General features: G+C 41.2%; 1 protein-coding gene across 1 annotated transcript in view; it reads left to right on the forward strand.

Moving 5' to 3' along the window:
* The window catches only part of FREM1 (FRAS1 related extracellular matrix 1), an 80,727-nt gene that overhangs the window by 46,023 nt on the left and 19,863 nt on the right, over positions 1–14,841 (forward strand). Inside the window, exons 23-26 of the mRNA XM_063129244.1 lie at positions 557–821; positions 5,898–6,312; positions 7,957–8,158; positions 10,049–10,193. Coding sequence (XP_062985314.1) covers positions 557–821; positions 5,898–6,312; positions 7,957–8,158; positions 10,049–10,193 — 1,027 coding nt within the window. The remainder of the gene's footprint in view (positions 1–556; positions 822–5,897; positions 6,313–7,956; positions 8,159–10,048; positions 10,194–14,841) is intronic.

The raw sequence follows: 14,841 nt of genomic DNA on the forward strand, positions 1-14,841 counted from the left end.
TGTACGTGGCTACCAAACTGTGCAGAACCAGTCCACACATTTGGTAAGCCCAAAACTATTATCATAGCAACTGCTGAGAAAAGCGCAGTCACAATCACAGAGATGGTGGCTAGCTCTCATCCCATGTACAGACCATGGGTTCAAACTCTGGGTTGTCTCTCTTTCTCAACAACCCAAAGTTATGGTTTTGCCCATCATGGAGAACAACCCAGGGATGAGGCATCCCTAAGTTGTTTAGTAAAGCAGAAATGCCCAAGAGGACTGGATCCAGCATGCTTGCTCACTCCCATGTAGTCCTAAACAACTCATGGTTTATTAACCATGGGTTATTTGTTGTGTGCGAACTGGATTGTTATGTTGCTTCAGGTGACCTTCCTATTGCTCCTAGTATGAGGATGAAGGATGAGATGCTATCAATTGTTCTAAAAAAAACAAATTATGAACTTTCTGCTCAATGCTATGCATTATGGGTTTGGTTGCAACCATTTACCTGTCCGTAAGTGAAGGAAAGACATAGAGGATATTCTTAATACATCGTGCTTGATGTATCCTATAGGAAACATTGCCGTTTTTGTGAGGCCCCTCACCGTGTTGAAAGGTGACCGAGGCCTCTTGATGACGGACGTCCTCCTTGCAGTTGATGGCACTGAGAAGCCAGAGGAGCTCCTCTACGTGATAACCTCCCCACCTCAGCATGGACAGATTGAGTACATCAGCTATCCTGGAGTTGCCATTACAAGTTTCAGCCAAATGGATGTGACAGGCCAGGCAGTTTGCTATGTCCACAACAGCAAGGCAGCTTCTCCCAGAGATATGTTCAGGTAAGCAGTGAAGGATCTATTGCTTTTCTTACTAAGTGAGTAGCAAAATTGGCTGAACCATGGGGGAAGTAGGAATAGTCAATGCTGGAACCATGCAAAATGCTGCTACAGTACTTTCCTTATGGGGATTATAAATTAGATCCTTGTTTGATCTAAGATAAGGATGGTATGGGTAGCCGACTGACATCTATAGGCAATAGTTAACATTGTGATCTAAGGTATGCTGTTGTTGATGACTGGAACATGCATTGTCAATGGATTGTGTATTGTCATTTTAGTTGTCTCTTAAAGCCACCAATTAATAATATGGCCCCATTGGGCCTTATTTCTCAAGGTAAGGGGGAACAAGCTGAGACTCGCAAATCCTTACAAGATTAGCAAATTTTGCAGTAAGGGAAACTGCTATAGTAAGGGAAACTGTGTATTCTGGGTGGAGATCTACAACTCATCTTAGATGGGATTCTACTGTGTTTACTGGCTTAGACGGTCTTTTATATCTTATGTTGTCTTTTTTTTATATACTCCTTTCAAAATGGGTCATGCTGTGGCATGTCCTTGAAACACAGAATGTTGTCCTAAGCATTCACACCAACTTTCATTCGAATGTCTCTGTTCATGGAGACATCGCATAGTGTTTTGCATAGTGTCCTTGCGCTTTCTGTCCAGCTTTGAAATCACGTACATGGACTGAGCTTTGAACTTGAAATGTAGAATTGTGCCCTGACGGTGTGTACCAAGTTTCATTCCAGTATCTCAGTGTTTAGCAGAACCTCAGCCTCCCTCAGCAGGGATTTCCACAGCCTGGGAGCAGCCACCGACAAAGCCCTTTCTCACGTCACCACCCAATGTGCCTCTCAAGATGGCAGTAGCAACAGAAGGGCTTCCCCTGAAGATCTTAAAACTAGGCAAGCTCATATAGGACAAGGTGATAGTCTTTCAGATAGCCTGGTCCCAAGCTATGTAAGGCTTTAAAATCCTAGCCAGCACTTTGTAATGCGCCTGGATACAGACCATTAGCCAGTGAGGCTGTTGTAACAAGGGAGTCAGGTGCTCCTTGTAAACATTCCCAGTTAACAGTCTGGTCACAGCATTCTGGACCAGCTGAAGTTTCTGAACAATTTTCAAAGGCAGCCCGACTTAGAGTGCATTAATAATACGCCAACAACAAAGCTACATTGATTCATATGCTTGGGGCAACGATCTGTGTTTGAAGGACTTATAGCATGACCCAGTTTGAAAGGAAAGATATAAAAGACAACACAGTGTGTCATCTGCATTGCAGGTTGAAATAGCGGAAGGAAAAGTTGGTGTACACATTCAGGACATCATTCTGCATTTGAAGTAAAAAAACCAGTTTAATCCTGCAGTCATTTTCAAGCAGGTCCAAGCATGAGTGAGGTCTCTTAAGTACTTTCAAGGAATAGGGTTAAATTACTAATTGATTAATTGCATGTTGGACAAAATGGAAGTTTTGTTTTTAAAAATCAGAACTGACTCCTGTTGAAAGATACACATCTTGATCCAGGCAACACATTTAAGATAACTCTTCCCAAATAGTACAATTATTTGCCATGTTGTTCTGAGAGATATTTTCACTTAATATATTCTAATGAGATATTTAATACAATTGGAATCCCAATTAGATGGTTAAAAAGCAGGGTGGCTAATTAATAAAACAAATCTGTATCTATTGACAGTTCTGTATCAATTTTCTCTCCTCATCTGTGATTTTTCTCTTTTTAATTAATTAGTAAGCCTGATACAAGCCAGATACTGAATGCACAACATGTTTTTGTACCAGTTTATCTAAGATAGTATGAATATGTGTTCATATTCAGTTATAGATACTGTTTTGACTACAGATGTGTGTGTATATACATACCTGTAGTTAAATGTTGTGACACTGCATGTAGACATGCTCATTGTATTAAGTCCCGGCCAGACACACTTTGACAGCGGATTTTAATGAAACGAAGATATACGTGTCTGTTCTAATCATTGTAAATTATGTTCCTGGCTGTTAGAATTTGGCAAAGTATTTGGTTATATACTGAGATATAACTACTGTGGCAGATTATTAAAAAATAAAACACCAAGGGCTGGTGACATTTAATTAAATGGGGGGTTTAAATGATCAGATTTTTACCGTCCGTTAAGGCACTTTATTCCATCGTAAACCTCCCAGCATTGTTTGATGCCGCTGGCCTGGAAGAAGGGTTTGGCACTGCTTGTTTTGGACAGATGACTTCAAGTGATTAGCAATCTGACATCAGACGCTGGCAGCAGGATGCTAAAAGAACATGCTAATGTCCTCCATTTTGACACGGTGGATCAGTTTTGTAATGAGCTGGCGCTATCTCTGATTCCATTTTTATATTTTAAATGCCATGACAGATGGTAAGTTCTGCAGCCAGCTCTATTGCCATGAACTGCAAAAGCATGAAAACCTTGGTAATGGTGAAATCAGACCATGTGACTTGCCCTCCTAACTAAGCTCGAGAGTTATCCCCCCCAAATTTCATCAGAGAGATGAGAACGTTGGCTGCTTCCCATTCCTGGGGGAAACATGGAGCAGAACTAAGCATGAAATAAACAGCATGCTGGAGCATAGGAGCATGGTGTTCCCTTAAAACAACAACCCCATTGTCTGGAAGAACCTAGCAATGCACACCATTTGCATGGTAATTATTAGCCTTCCTTTGAAAGTTAAAGCACAGATAATCTATCCTCATGTGCTGCACCGTTTGCTGAATTGCTTTTACTTACTCAGGTTTTGGACAGATATCTCTGTGGGCCTTTCCAAAGTAGGAGTCTAATAATTCGTTATTATTCATATTTCTGTACTCTTGACCAGGGCTGGCTCATTCCAATAGGCAGTACAGAGAATTCTGTAGGGTAGCAAAATTCCAGGGGATGTCTTCTAGGGAGAATCCACATCACAGACCCTTTAGGCAACATGGTCCGAAATCACAGGGCAATTGCCCTTTCCATTTTCCTAATGGTAGTTTTCCCCCTCTTCATTCCATACAAGTGAATAGAGAAAAAAAATCCATCCTGTTTACTCCATTTGCTTGCGGAATAAGGAACAGGAGCTGCAATCAAGAAAACCTTTCAATAGAAAGTATAATTCACTGCTGGGGAACTAGTGAAAATAATTTTTGCCTTGGGCAGGAACCTTGGCCCTAACATTGATTAGTATCTTCTTTAGCTACTTACATATTTCCAAAGTGAAATAACATCACCCCACACACAAAGAGAGGACACAGATTTGCATGGCATTTGTTCATGTATGTGTATATACACACACACACACACACACACACACACACACACACACACACACACAATTAAATAGAAATGCAATACATCTAATCATAGTGGGGAAGACTGTGACCAGGCTGAATGCCTGCTCAGTCGGCTGCCCAGGTATGAAATGTTGATGGTCAACTTCAAGACCTCTGGTGCATTCCCTCTCTTACTGGTTTGTATCTTTAAACCCAGATGTAGATTGGACAGCCCTTCAATCAGAGGATACCTTCAAATAGAGGAGTGTCCTCTGTAAAGTGGGGCACTTGGCCACCATAGTGCCTTCCTTCATCCCTCAAAATCCCCAAAATGTCCTTCTATGTCCACAGACTCTCCTTCATTCCCGCTGAAGATCTGACATAACTAAACTGATGACAGGGCATCCGTTTTTCCATTGGCACAAGTGTTAGGTCAGTGCAGACAGCTGCTACAATGTTCCCAGATGGGAATAGTACCCTCCAGTAAATATATTTCTTACTCCTATAAAGTATTTGGCCTGCCTGTTCTCGTTCCCATCTGTTTGATGGCATCATGCCTACAGACAAGTTGGTCAATTTCTAATCATCAGTGGAAGTGGAAGTTTATTAGGATGGTAACCTGGATATCAGCAGTTTCTCTGGCCAGGAGGTCATAAACTCTACTGCTGGAGGTCATTACATCAGGCGCAGAACCTCAAAGGTATCAAAGTGTTTCTGACCTCAAGAGGTTTAGGCCTGACTTTCCAACTTAGGGCTAAAGTGAAATAAATGATCCAAATATTGAGCTGAACAAAATGGCTGTAGCTCAATGGAAATCTTACTTAGGATTTCACCCCATTTGAAAAGAACTCAGATTGCAGGGCTGGCAAAGACCTGTGACCTTGAAGGCCTGCTGCCACTCAGAATAAACAGTTCCAGTGACCCAACTCAGTACACAAAATTATAGTTCATTGGAAAGAGGAAACCCGGCTTGCTGATGCTGTAGATTTAGAATTAACATACTATTACAAGTAGATCGCTTAAAAGCAAAATACATGCCAAATTCTTCTTCTTCTTCTTCTTCTTCTTCTTCTTCTTCTTCTTCTTCTTCTTCTTCTTCTATTATTATTATTATTATTATTATTATTATTATTATTATTACTGGTACTGCCACATTTCATGTGAACCTGCCTAGGTTTTAAGGTTCTCATTCAAGTCCCTTCTATGGATTCCTGTGCAGTTTCTAGAGAAATGGCTTGGTGGTGGGCCAGGATAGGGCCTTTTCTGTTGGAGTGCACAGTTTCTAGAACTTTCTCCTCAGGGAGGCTTGCTTGGGCCTCTCTTTGTTATCTTTTTGATGCCAGGTGAAGACTTCCTTATTCACCCAGGATTTTTAATGTTGTGTACCTGAACAAAAATGATATATAAGTGCTTAAAATAAATCAGTATTTGATTTTAGCAACTGAAAAGAAACATAACAGAAACTGAAATATAGCTGTAATGATATATACTGAGCATAAATACTGAAACATAACAGAATATTGAAATGTGGGTGTAATAATACATGTAACCATTCCCACAATTTGTAGTCAGTTTACAGAGTTGGTTTGGTCATAAATCATTTGAATGCTGTGTCTGAGCTTAGGCTTGATACTTGCCAAGACCCATTCTAGCAGAGACTGGGGTCTTGCTATATATCTCGAAGGAAGTCCCTAAGAGGCAAGCCCTTTAGTAAAGGTGTCTGTTATATTTCATTTCAGTAGATGGTGAAACAGGAACACATGCTGAAGGCTGCCTTGCCTCTTTTTGCCAGATTCATCATCAGCAATGGGCTAAGAACTAAACATGGAGAGTTTGAGATCATCTTGGAGACAGTGGATCAAGCCTTACCCTCACTGGTCAAGAACAAGGGTTTAAGATTATTTGAAGGTGGCATGGCGCTCATTTCTCCAGATGTCCTACAGCTTTCAGACCCAGACACAGCTCCACAAAACCTTTCCTTTCTCCTAGCACAGCTGCCACAGTACGGCCAGCTCTACAACAGAGAGTCTGGGCTATGGCGGCAAAGCTTTAGCCAACATGATGTGGACACCCGGAATGTTGCCTATCGGCACGGAGGAGGAAATTCTCGGATTGACAGATTTACATTTGTGGCCACGGATGGAGTGAATCAGGGCTTCACCATAAATGGCAAGATGCAAGTAGAGCCTGTGGTGTTCATCATTCAGGCAAGTTCCGCACACATGTGCACGTGCACACACTATTATATTCAGCTTCCATTCTGGAAGCATAAATCCACATTTCTGGCTTCTACTAGAAACCACCCCAAGGGTGCTTCAAGTGTGAAAGAGCAACCCAGAGAAGGACCCAACAGTGTCCTATTTATGTTGTATTAGTTGAAACCAATGCTTGTGCAATCTCAATAGCACTCGCTAGCATGACAGATTTCCCAGGAAAGTTGTTGCACTAGCAAGCAGTATTGATGTACACAGCTTGGGACCACAATACCTGACAGAACGCCTCTCCCGACATGAACCTACCCGTACACTGTGCTCAGCATCTAAGGTCCTCCTCTGAGTGCCTACTCTGAGGGAAGGTCAGAGGATGGCAACAAGAGAGAGTGGTGGCCCCCCAATTATGGAATGATCTCCTTGATGAGGCTCGCCTGGTACTAATATTGTTATCTTTTTGGCACCAGGTCAAGACCTTTCTCTTCTCCCAGGCATTTAACAGCATTTAACAACAAATGCTGTTTGTTTTTAATGGACCCCAGAACTGTTGTTGTTTAAAAATGGATACTGTTTTAAACTGTTGTTTTTATATTTTTGATGGATTTAAATTTGTATACTTTTTAATGTTCACTGTTTTAACTTTTGTAAACCACCCAGAGAGCTTCGGCTATGGGGCAGTATATAAATTAAATAAATAAATGTTGTACAAGTGTTGGTTTCCACTAGCACACCATATATTGTTCTAGCAGCCAGACACTATTAGCTCCTTCCTCAAATGCCCAGCATCCAATCCCCTGGGTATGGCTTTCCTTGATCACCCCCTATTCTGAGATCTGATAGCAGTACTGTATTTTTGTAAACCATTCTAGATGCACAGCTGAAGGGTGGTCTATATATTCTGTAGAAGAATCAAATGTACTTAGCACCATCCATTTTTGAGTTTCATCTTTCTTGAGTAATCAGGATGCCTTGAACTACTCGTGTACAAAATGAACTGTTTATGTGGGGCGTGGAAGTTCCTTAATAATTTTGCTGAACACTTTCTCGCCTCCAACAGGAAAAGCCTACAATGTGCATAAATGTCTATGCATCATGGAACTGTGATAATGCAGAGCTCCAGAACGTGTGGAAATCCTATGTGTGCAGGCCAGCCTTCCCCGACCTGATGCACTCCAGATGCCTTGGACTATAACTCCCAGCATGCCCCAGACATTCATGCTGTAGCCCATCACATCTGGAGGGGTCCATTGGAGAAGGATGGTGTAGGCGCTTCCCTAATGCATTGAACCTGGGGACAAAGCCATGGAATTGCGCAATCCCGGAGGTGGGACCAGAGCTACAGCCCTGCAAACCCTTTCTGAGTGCTATGATGCTCTTTCACCTGATTCACATGTGAAGAGGACATTTGAACTCTCATTTCGAAGGACTCATTTTGATGCATTTCCCCCCACATTGGCTTACATGTGTGCCATGCATGCCCTGGTTTTCTAAGTAGTGGATGTTTAGCGTAACCATTTTGAGATTAAGATCTCCTGCTTTGATTGAGATGTAGAAAAGTTTGCTTTCACAAAGCAAAGCCTGGGCCTTCCTTGCATCAAAATCTAACTTCTTATTAATAGTAATGTTTAGTTTTCATTTCAGGTGGACAGCCCAGCAAAAACAGCCCCAGAAATTGTCTATCTTCGGTGTGCTTCAGATGTAGAACTTCTGAAAAATGGCAACTATGGTATTTACATTACTATCCGGTCACTGAAGGCATCAGATTGTGATACGGATGATGATGAAATCATTTTTAAAATTTTAAGAGGCCCTCAATATGGCTACTTGCAAAATATAACAACAGGTATATCACCTTTTTAATCTAGTTCATGGTGGCTTGTTTTGAGTAATATTGCAGCTTGTGCTTATAGGAGTTAAACTACTCACTATGTTGTATGTGTAGCATGTAGCTGATCCTAACCTGTTTTCTACTTTAGTGTAAGCTTGCAGTGCTCCGATCCAGATCATGGCCACCAGGCATAGGTGTGTGTGTGTGTGTGTGTGTGTGTGTATGTGTGTGTAGGGGGTTAAACGTTCTCTCCCAACTGCTTTCCCCCTTAAATTTACCCATGCAGGGGCTAAAGAAAGAAAGAAAGAGAAAGAACAACTCAATTAGCACCAGTAGAGGTCTGTCTGTCTGTCTGTCTGTCTGTCTGTCTGTCTGTCTTTCTTTCTTTCTTTCGCCTCTCTGTGTTGCCAGGGGTGGCGGGGTTGGGGGGATTTAGCTGAGAAAGAAGGTCGGTCCCAACAGATCAGAGCCCAATATGCTTACACTAAAAGTAAAAGAATAGTTAGGATGAGCTTACACACTAGACATTTAACTTTTGCTAGAAAGCTTTGTCAGGAGAAGGGGGTCAGGAAAACAGTCCAAAATATGGTTAGAACTCTGCAGAAATGTGAAGAACCCAAGGCCAGATCTACATTAAGCAGGATATGACACTTTGAAAATGGTTTGAAAACTGTATGTGGAGTGTGTCCTGGGCCCCAACAGTTGTCACTACTGTTATAAACTGTTTTAAAGTAGTAGTGTAGATCCCGCCCAAGTTGGTGCCAGCGATGAATTCTTTTAATAGCTTGATTATCTTATTTATTTTTCTGTATAATCCTATTCTATTCCATCAACTCAAAGCAGGATTCATAAATTATTGTGATCACTTCCTAAATAGCAAGTACTCCCAGGGAATACATACAACTGCAAGCACTTTCAATCTGCTTCCCTCCCCCCCCCCCCCTTCATAGTAGGATGGTAGCACTTCCAAATCGGCAGTGGCATTCCACCTGGTGGTGGTCGGGTGAGAGAAGAAGTGTTGTGAAGACTTTTGGAACTGAATGGGTGAGAGGTATCTGGAGATTTTAGGTACCGTGAAGTAATAAATGCCCAGGCTCAAACCAATTGGAGGGGAGGTAGCTGAAGATCTGCCCAAATATCTAGCCGGCAGTGTGGAACCTTTTTGGCCCTGAGGACCGCATATGATGCTGGCTTGGGAGTCTGGGGCCACACATGTGTGTGCATGGAAGCGGTAGCAGGAGGTTCCAGATTTGAACCCTGGTATCTCCTGTCTGAAACCTGGAGAGCCACTGCCAGTTAGTGTTGGCAATACTGGCCTAGATGGACCAGCTTCCAATATTCCCCATGTGCACATACACACTTACACCGCTACACTTCCCAGCGATCCTGATACAGATTGATCTTCCCTTGCTGCTAGCAGCACCAGGCAAAGAGTCATCTGTATGAGGATTGCTGGGGAAGAGAATAAAGAGCCTTCTCTCCGCCCCCTCTGCAAGCAATCCCAATGATCTTCATACGGATTTCATTTCATTTATTACATGTCTATACTGCCCCATAGCTGAAGCTTTCTGGGTGGTTTACCAGCGAGGAAACCGCAATCTGTCTCAGGATTGCTGGGGGAGAGAATTTGGTAGCAGGGGTCAGGTTGCCTACGAGAGGCCACAGTTAAGGGGGTCAATATGACCTGTGGGCTGTGCACCCCTGTTCTAAGCCATCCTTTCCCCTAACAACCTGTGGCTAGCTGCACTATGTGGTGATGGTTATTTCCTATAACATCAGCCTGACCTAGGCAGTTTTATTTGGGAACGGTGCATCCACACCACATTTCTTCACTGATTTCTAATAATAATTAATAGGGTTTTTTTTAAGGCATTTTGTTTGTCCATATCTTCCTTATTTCCTCAGGTGGATTTATTCAGGAAGAATTCAGCCAGAAGGATCTAAATAGCAAAATCATACTTTACGTCATCGATCCTTACTGGGAGGGGAATTCGGACAACCTGGAGATCCAAGTTACTGATCCCGAAGGAAACTCTGCTGCACCTCAAACGTAACTTGGAACTTTCTCTAAACATTGTCATGCATTGTCTACAACATCTGTTGTTTGTTTCCTTCCATAAGTCAGATACTTGCAGACACTTTCAAAGCTGAGATGATGCAGTTGCAGGGTTGCATTTTTTAAAAAGCAATAATTGTAGATTTGTTGGTGCCTAGAGAGTCGTTGCTGTGTTGTCTCATAAGAAATAAAGAAATAATACTTTGCGATTATATAGCTTTCAAAGTGCTTCGCGGATGCTATTGTGTTGAAATCCTTACAACAACCCTGTAAGGTAGGTCTGGCTAAGGGAATGGCTTGAATAAGGCTACTTAGTGAGTTCATAGCAGAGGCAAGATTCAAACGAAGAACTTCTTTGTAAACTGCCCAGGGAACTTTGGCTATGGTGTGATATAGAAATGCAATTATTATTATTATTATTATTATTATTATTATTATTATTTATTATTACATTTATATACCACTCCACAGCCGAAGCTCTCTGGGCGGTTCACAAAAGTTAGAACAGTAAACATTTAAAAAGTATACAAAATTTAAAAACCATCAGAAACATAAAAACAACAGTATAAAAACAACAGGATCCATTTAAAAACAACAGTTCTGGGTCTGTTAGAAAACAAACTTAGCGTTGTTAAATGCTGTTAAATGCCTGGGAGAAGAGAAAAGTCTTGACCTGGCGCCTGAAAGATAACAATGTTGGCGCCAGGTGAGCCTCATTAGGGAGATCATTCCACATTCGGAGGGCCATCACCGAAAAGGCCCTCTTCCTTGTTGCCATCCTCTGAGCTTCCCTCGGAGTAGGCACTCGGAGGAGAACCTTAGATGTTGAGATCAGTGTACAGGTAGGTTCATGTCAGGAGAAGCGTTCCATCAGGTATTGCGGTCCCAAGCCATGTAGGGCTTTATAGGTTAAAACCAGCACCTTGAATTGGGCTCGGAAACATATAGGCAGCCAATGCAAGCGGGCCTGAATCGGTTTTATATGCTCAAACCTCCCTGTTCCAGCTATCAATCATCATCATCATCATCATAGAGCTCCGGCTATTGGGCGGTATAGAAATGTAATAAATAAAAATAAAATAAATAAAAATCGTCATAGCTCAGCCTCTTAGCCATTATTCTAGGGGTGTGCATCCAGATGTTTGGTCTACAATTCCCATCAGTCCTAGCCAGCATGGGCAATAGTGGGGGATGATAGGAGATGAATGCCAGAACATCTGGAAGGCCACAAGTTGGCACCAGTGAAATATACTGTAACAGCTCTCCTAATCCCATGTGGGTAAAAAGGAGCTGAGTGGGCAGCAGTCTTAATGGGGGAAATACTCCACAGAAAAATACTTAATTGTCTCTCCCCCAATGCTATCTTCCTTTCTAGATTGTACCTTCCCACAGCTGCTTTTATTTTAAAAAAATATCCAAGCAAGGGAAAGGATTTGCATGCGACATTTTGAGTAAAATAGATCATACTAGTACAGGAATATATAGGCTTTAGAGTTGTGTAGAATTATACACATATCCTGAAAGTTTGCATAGTTGCATAAAGAAAATAAAGTGGTTCAAGAAAAGCTATCAGCTTGAGTTTTGTTGTTGTTGTTTATTCGTTCAGTTAGTTTCTCTCAAAACTAGGAAATCAGTAGTCTGAAATGAGAGAATTAAAAAGATTTAACAACCTGGTCTTACATATTCAGTCCTGGAACCTGTTTTCATTGCTGGGTATCAGTCCTGGAACTTTTTCGGTCATGATGGCCTTAAGCATGCACAGTCCATTTCCCCCCTGATCACCCAAACATGTGAGATTAAAGATTGCAAAATCAGAAGATGTCACTTCCAGACAGACACAGTGCTTTGCATTTTTATAAATGAAAAATAGCCTGTGCTTTAATATCCAGCGGTTTGCAAAAAAATAAAAAATAAAAATAAAAATTAAAAACAATTAAAAAAAATGCACTGGATTGTGCTTAGTATAAATCAAACATTTTTCACAGTATGTGCACCCATTTGACCACAGGAAGACTTCAGCTATAATCCTATACGCACTTGTTTAGGAGTATGTTTTATTGAACTCAATGGGGATGACTTCTGAGTAAGCGTATACAGCAGGGTGGGGAATGTGTAGCTTTCTAGATGTTGTTGGACTGCAACTCCCATCAGCCCTCACTATTGGCTATGCTGGATAAATCTGATGGGAGCTGCAGCCCATTGGCATCTGGAGTGCTACCACATGTTATCCACTCCTGGTGCATAGGATTGTACTGTTGCTCACTTTTCCTATAGAGACTCCTCTGTAATACTGTTGTGGGCATGGTAGAAGAGCAGGTCTGGCAAGTACTTTTCCTCACTGTGAAATATGATAGAAATAATATTAATGACAATGACAATGGTATCTCTGCTTGCAGAGGGGTGGAATTAAACACCTGGGCAAATTCCAGTGCTGAGTTGCAAATAGGAAAGTTGCATTTTGATATACCTTTTGGCAGCTAGGGGTCACTCTAGATCTGGGTTGGTAACGTGTCCCAAGTATATGTGGAATAATTTTTAATTCGTATTTAAAACATCAAATAACAAAAGAGTGTAATCGATAGCTAGGCCCATCCTTCCAAACCTACCACCTTTCCTCACTCTAACAGTATTTTCATAACAGCCATCTGCAAATGTTCTTTTTACTGTAGTGGTTACAAACAAAGAAAGTAACACCACAAATTGAAATACAGCACAAAGTGATTTCAACAGATCAGAATTTATTGAAAACATATCCTGTGGGTCCTGGTGTGTTTTGAGCTGCATTACCTCCTTACCAGGGAAACACCGGCTTGCTTAAATATACAACATCCACATTCTGCAAGAGGTATGGATGTTGTACATCTATCCAGGCCTGTATTTTCTTTGAGTAGAGACAACTTTCTAATTTCTTGGGATTCACAAGACGCTGTTCAAAAAATTCTCTAATTGCTCGGCATTATTTCTTTATTATAATAGCCTATTAGGAATTGGGGACATGTGCCAAAGGGCCCAGATTCTGTTAAAATCTTTTTCTTTGATTTCCTGTATTTACAAAACAAATATAATTCCAGTCAAATAAAAATGCAGATAAAATTCTGTTCACTGTGTGGCTGGATTATTATTATTTTTCCTTTCACTGCTTTTTTTTTTTAAAAAAAAAAATGGTAGAATTTGAGATGATATGAGAAGGCAGGAATCTCTTGGGTACTAATTTTAGTAAAACATCCAGACATCCTGGAATGAGAAAATGAGTAGGCATAATGAAGGACTTGAGCGTACATCTCTTGACTACATGGTTTTGAGCACACAGATGAAAGCCATGAAAGGATGTAAATTGCTTCAGTTCCATAATTGGCCACTAGATGTCTCTAAAATCAGCCTCAAATAACTTGCTTTTATACAGGTTAGTAATTTTACAACGAATTGTCGAAATGTGACAAGCATTGCAGATATGGGGGGGGGGGTATTTATTTCTGTTTTAATACTGCATAGACTGCAACTCAAGATTTTTTTATAATCAATGGAATTCTATATTCAATGAAATTTATATTGTATTTTATAGTATGGTTTTATACTGTTGTTTTATACTTTGAATGTTTTTAATTTTTGTGAACCGCCCAGAGAGCTCCGGCTATTGGGCGGTATAGAAATGTAATAAATAAATAAATAAATAAATTCTGTAGATCCTGGGCAACAAACCTGTGGCACAGGCTATATTAATATGTGGTGCTCTTTTATAAGAACACAAAGGCTTGTGAGCTTGGCTATGGTGTAGATTAAGGTGTTGTTTCAGCAGCCATCCCTGCGTAGGACTGAGATTTATAAGCTTGAGTTTCCGGAGCCCCACCTAGGACTTAGCTGCAGCACATCCATGGCTTCTGGTAGAAGTCCTCCTCATGAGGAGAGCCCTACTCACAAGTAGTCATTTTCCTTTGCAAATGGGCATTCCTTCTCAATGGGGGAGATGTCAGCTTGTTTGCCTCAGACAACCAGATGTCTTAGGCTGGCCCTATTTATAATATCTGTATCCATCCTTACTCCAAGGCATTTAAATCACGATAATAATACGAAGAGTGACCATATGGAAAGGAGGACAGGGCTCCTGTATCTTTAACAGTTGCATAGAAAAGGGGATTCCAGCAGATGTCATTTGTATGCATGCAGCACATGGTGAAATTCCCTTTTCATCACAACAGTTAAAACTGCAGCTCTGCCCTCTTTTGTATCTGTTCAAGAGGTCAGGGAACCTGCCACTTTAACCGTTGTGATAAAGAGAGAATTTCACCAGGTGCTGCATGCATACAAATGACATCTGCTGAAATTCCTTTTTCTATACAACTGTTAAAGATAGAGAAGCCCTGTCCTCCTTTCCATACGGCCATCCTATTACTTATTTTTGTTGTTGTTGCAACTTTTGCCTCACCGCCACACTGTTAGCTTCAGCCACAGTGTCAGTTATTCACTGTGCTTCGTGGGTGAGGGTTGAATCCAATTTTCACTAGTCCAAGCCTTACATTCTGTTCACTGTACCAGACCATTGTTGTTTTTACACCCGAACAGAGAGTGAAAGTATGAGAGAAATTTTCGAATGGAACAATAATGTAGCTTGAATGTTAGAGTTTGGCCAAAACACTCTTATGAA

This window comes from Elgaria multicarinata, chromosome 6, assembly GCF_023053635.1.
Source record: "Elgaria multicarinata webbii isolate HBS135686 ecotype San Diego chromosome 6, rElgMul1.1.pri, whole genome shotgun sequence".
Classification (NCBI taxonomy): domain Eukaryota; kingdom Metazoa; phylum Chordata; class Lepidosauria; order Squamata; family Anguidae; genus Elgaria; species Elgaria multicarinata.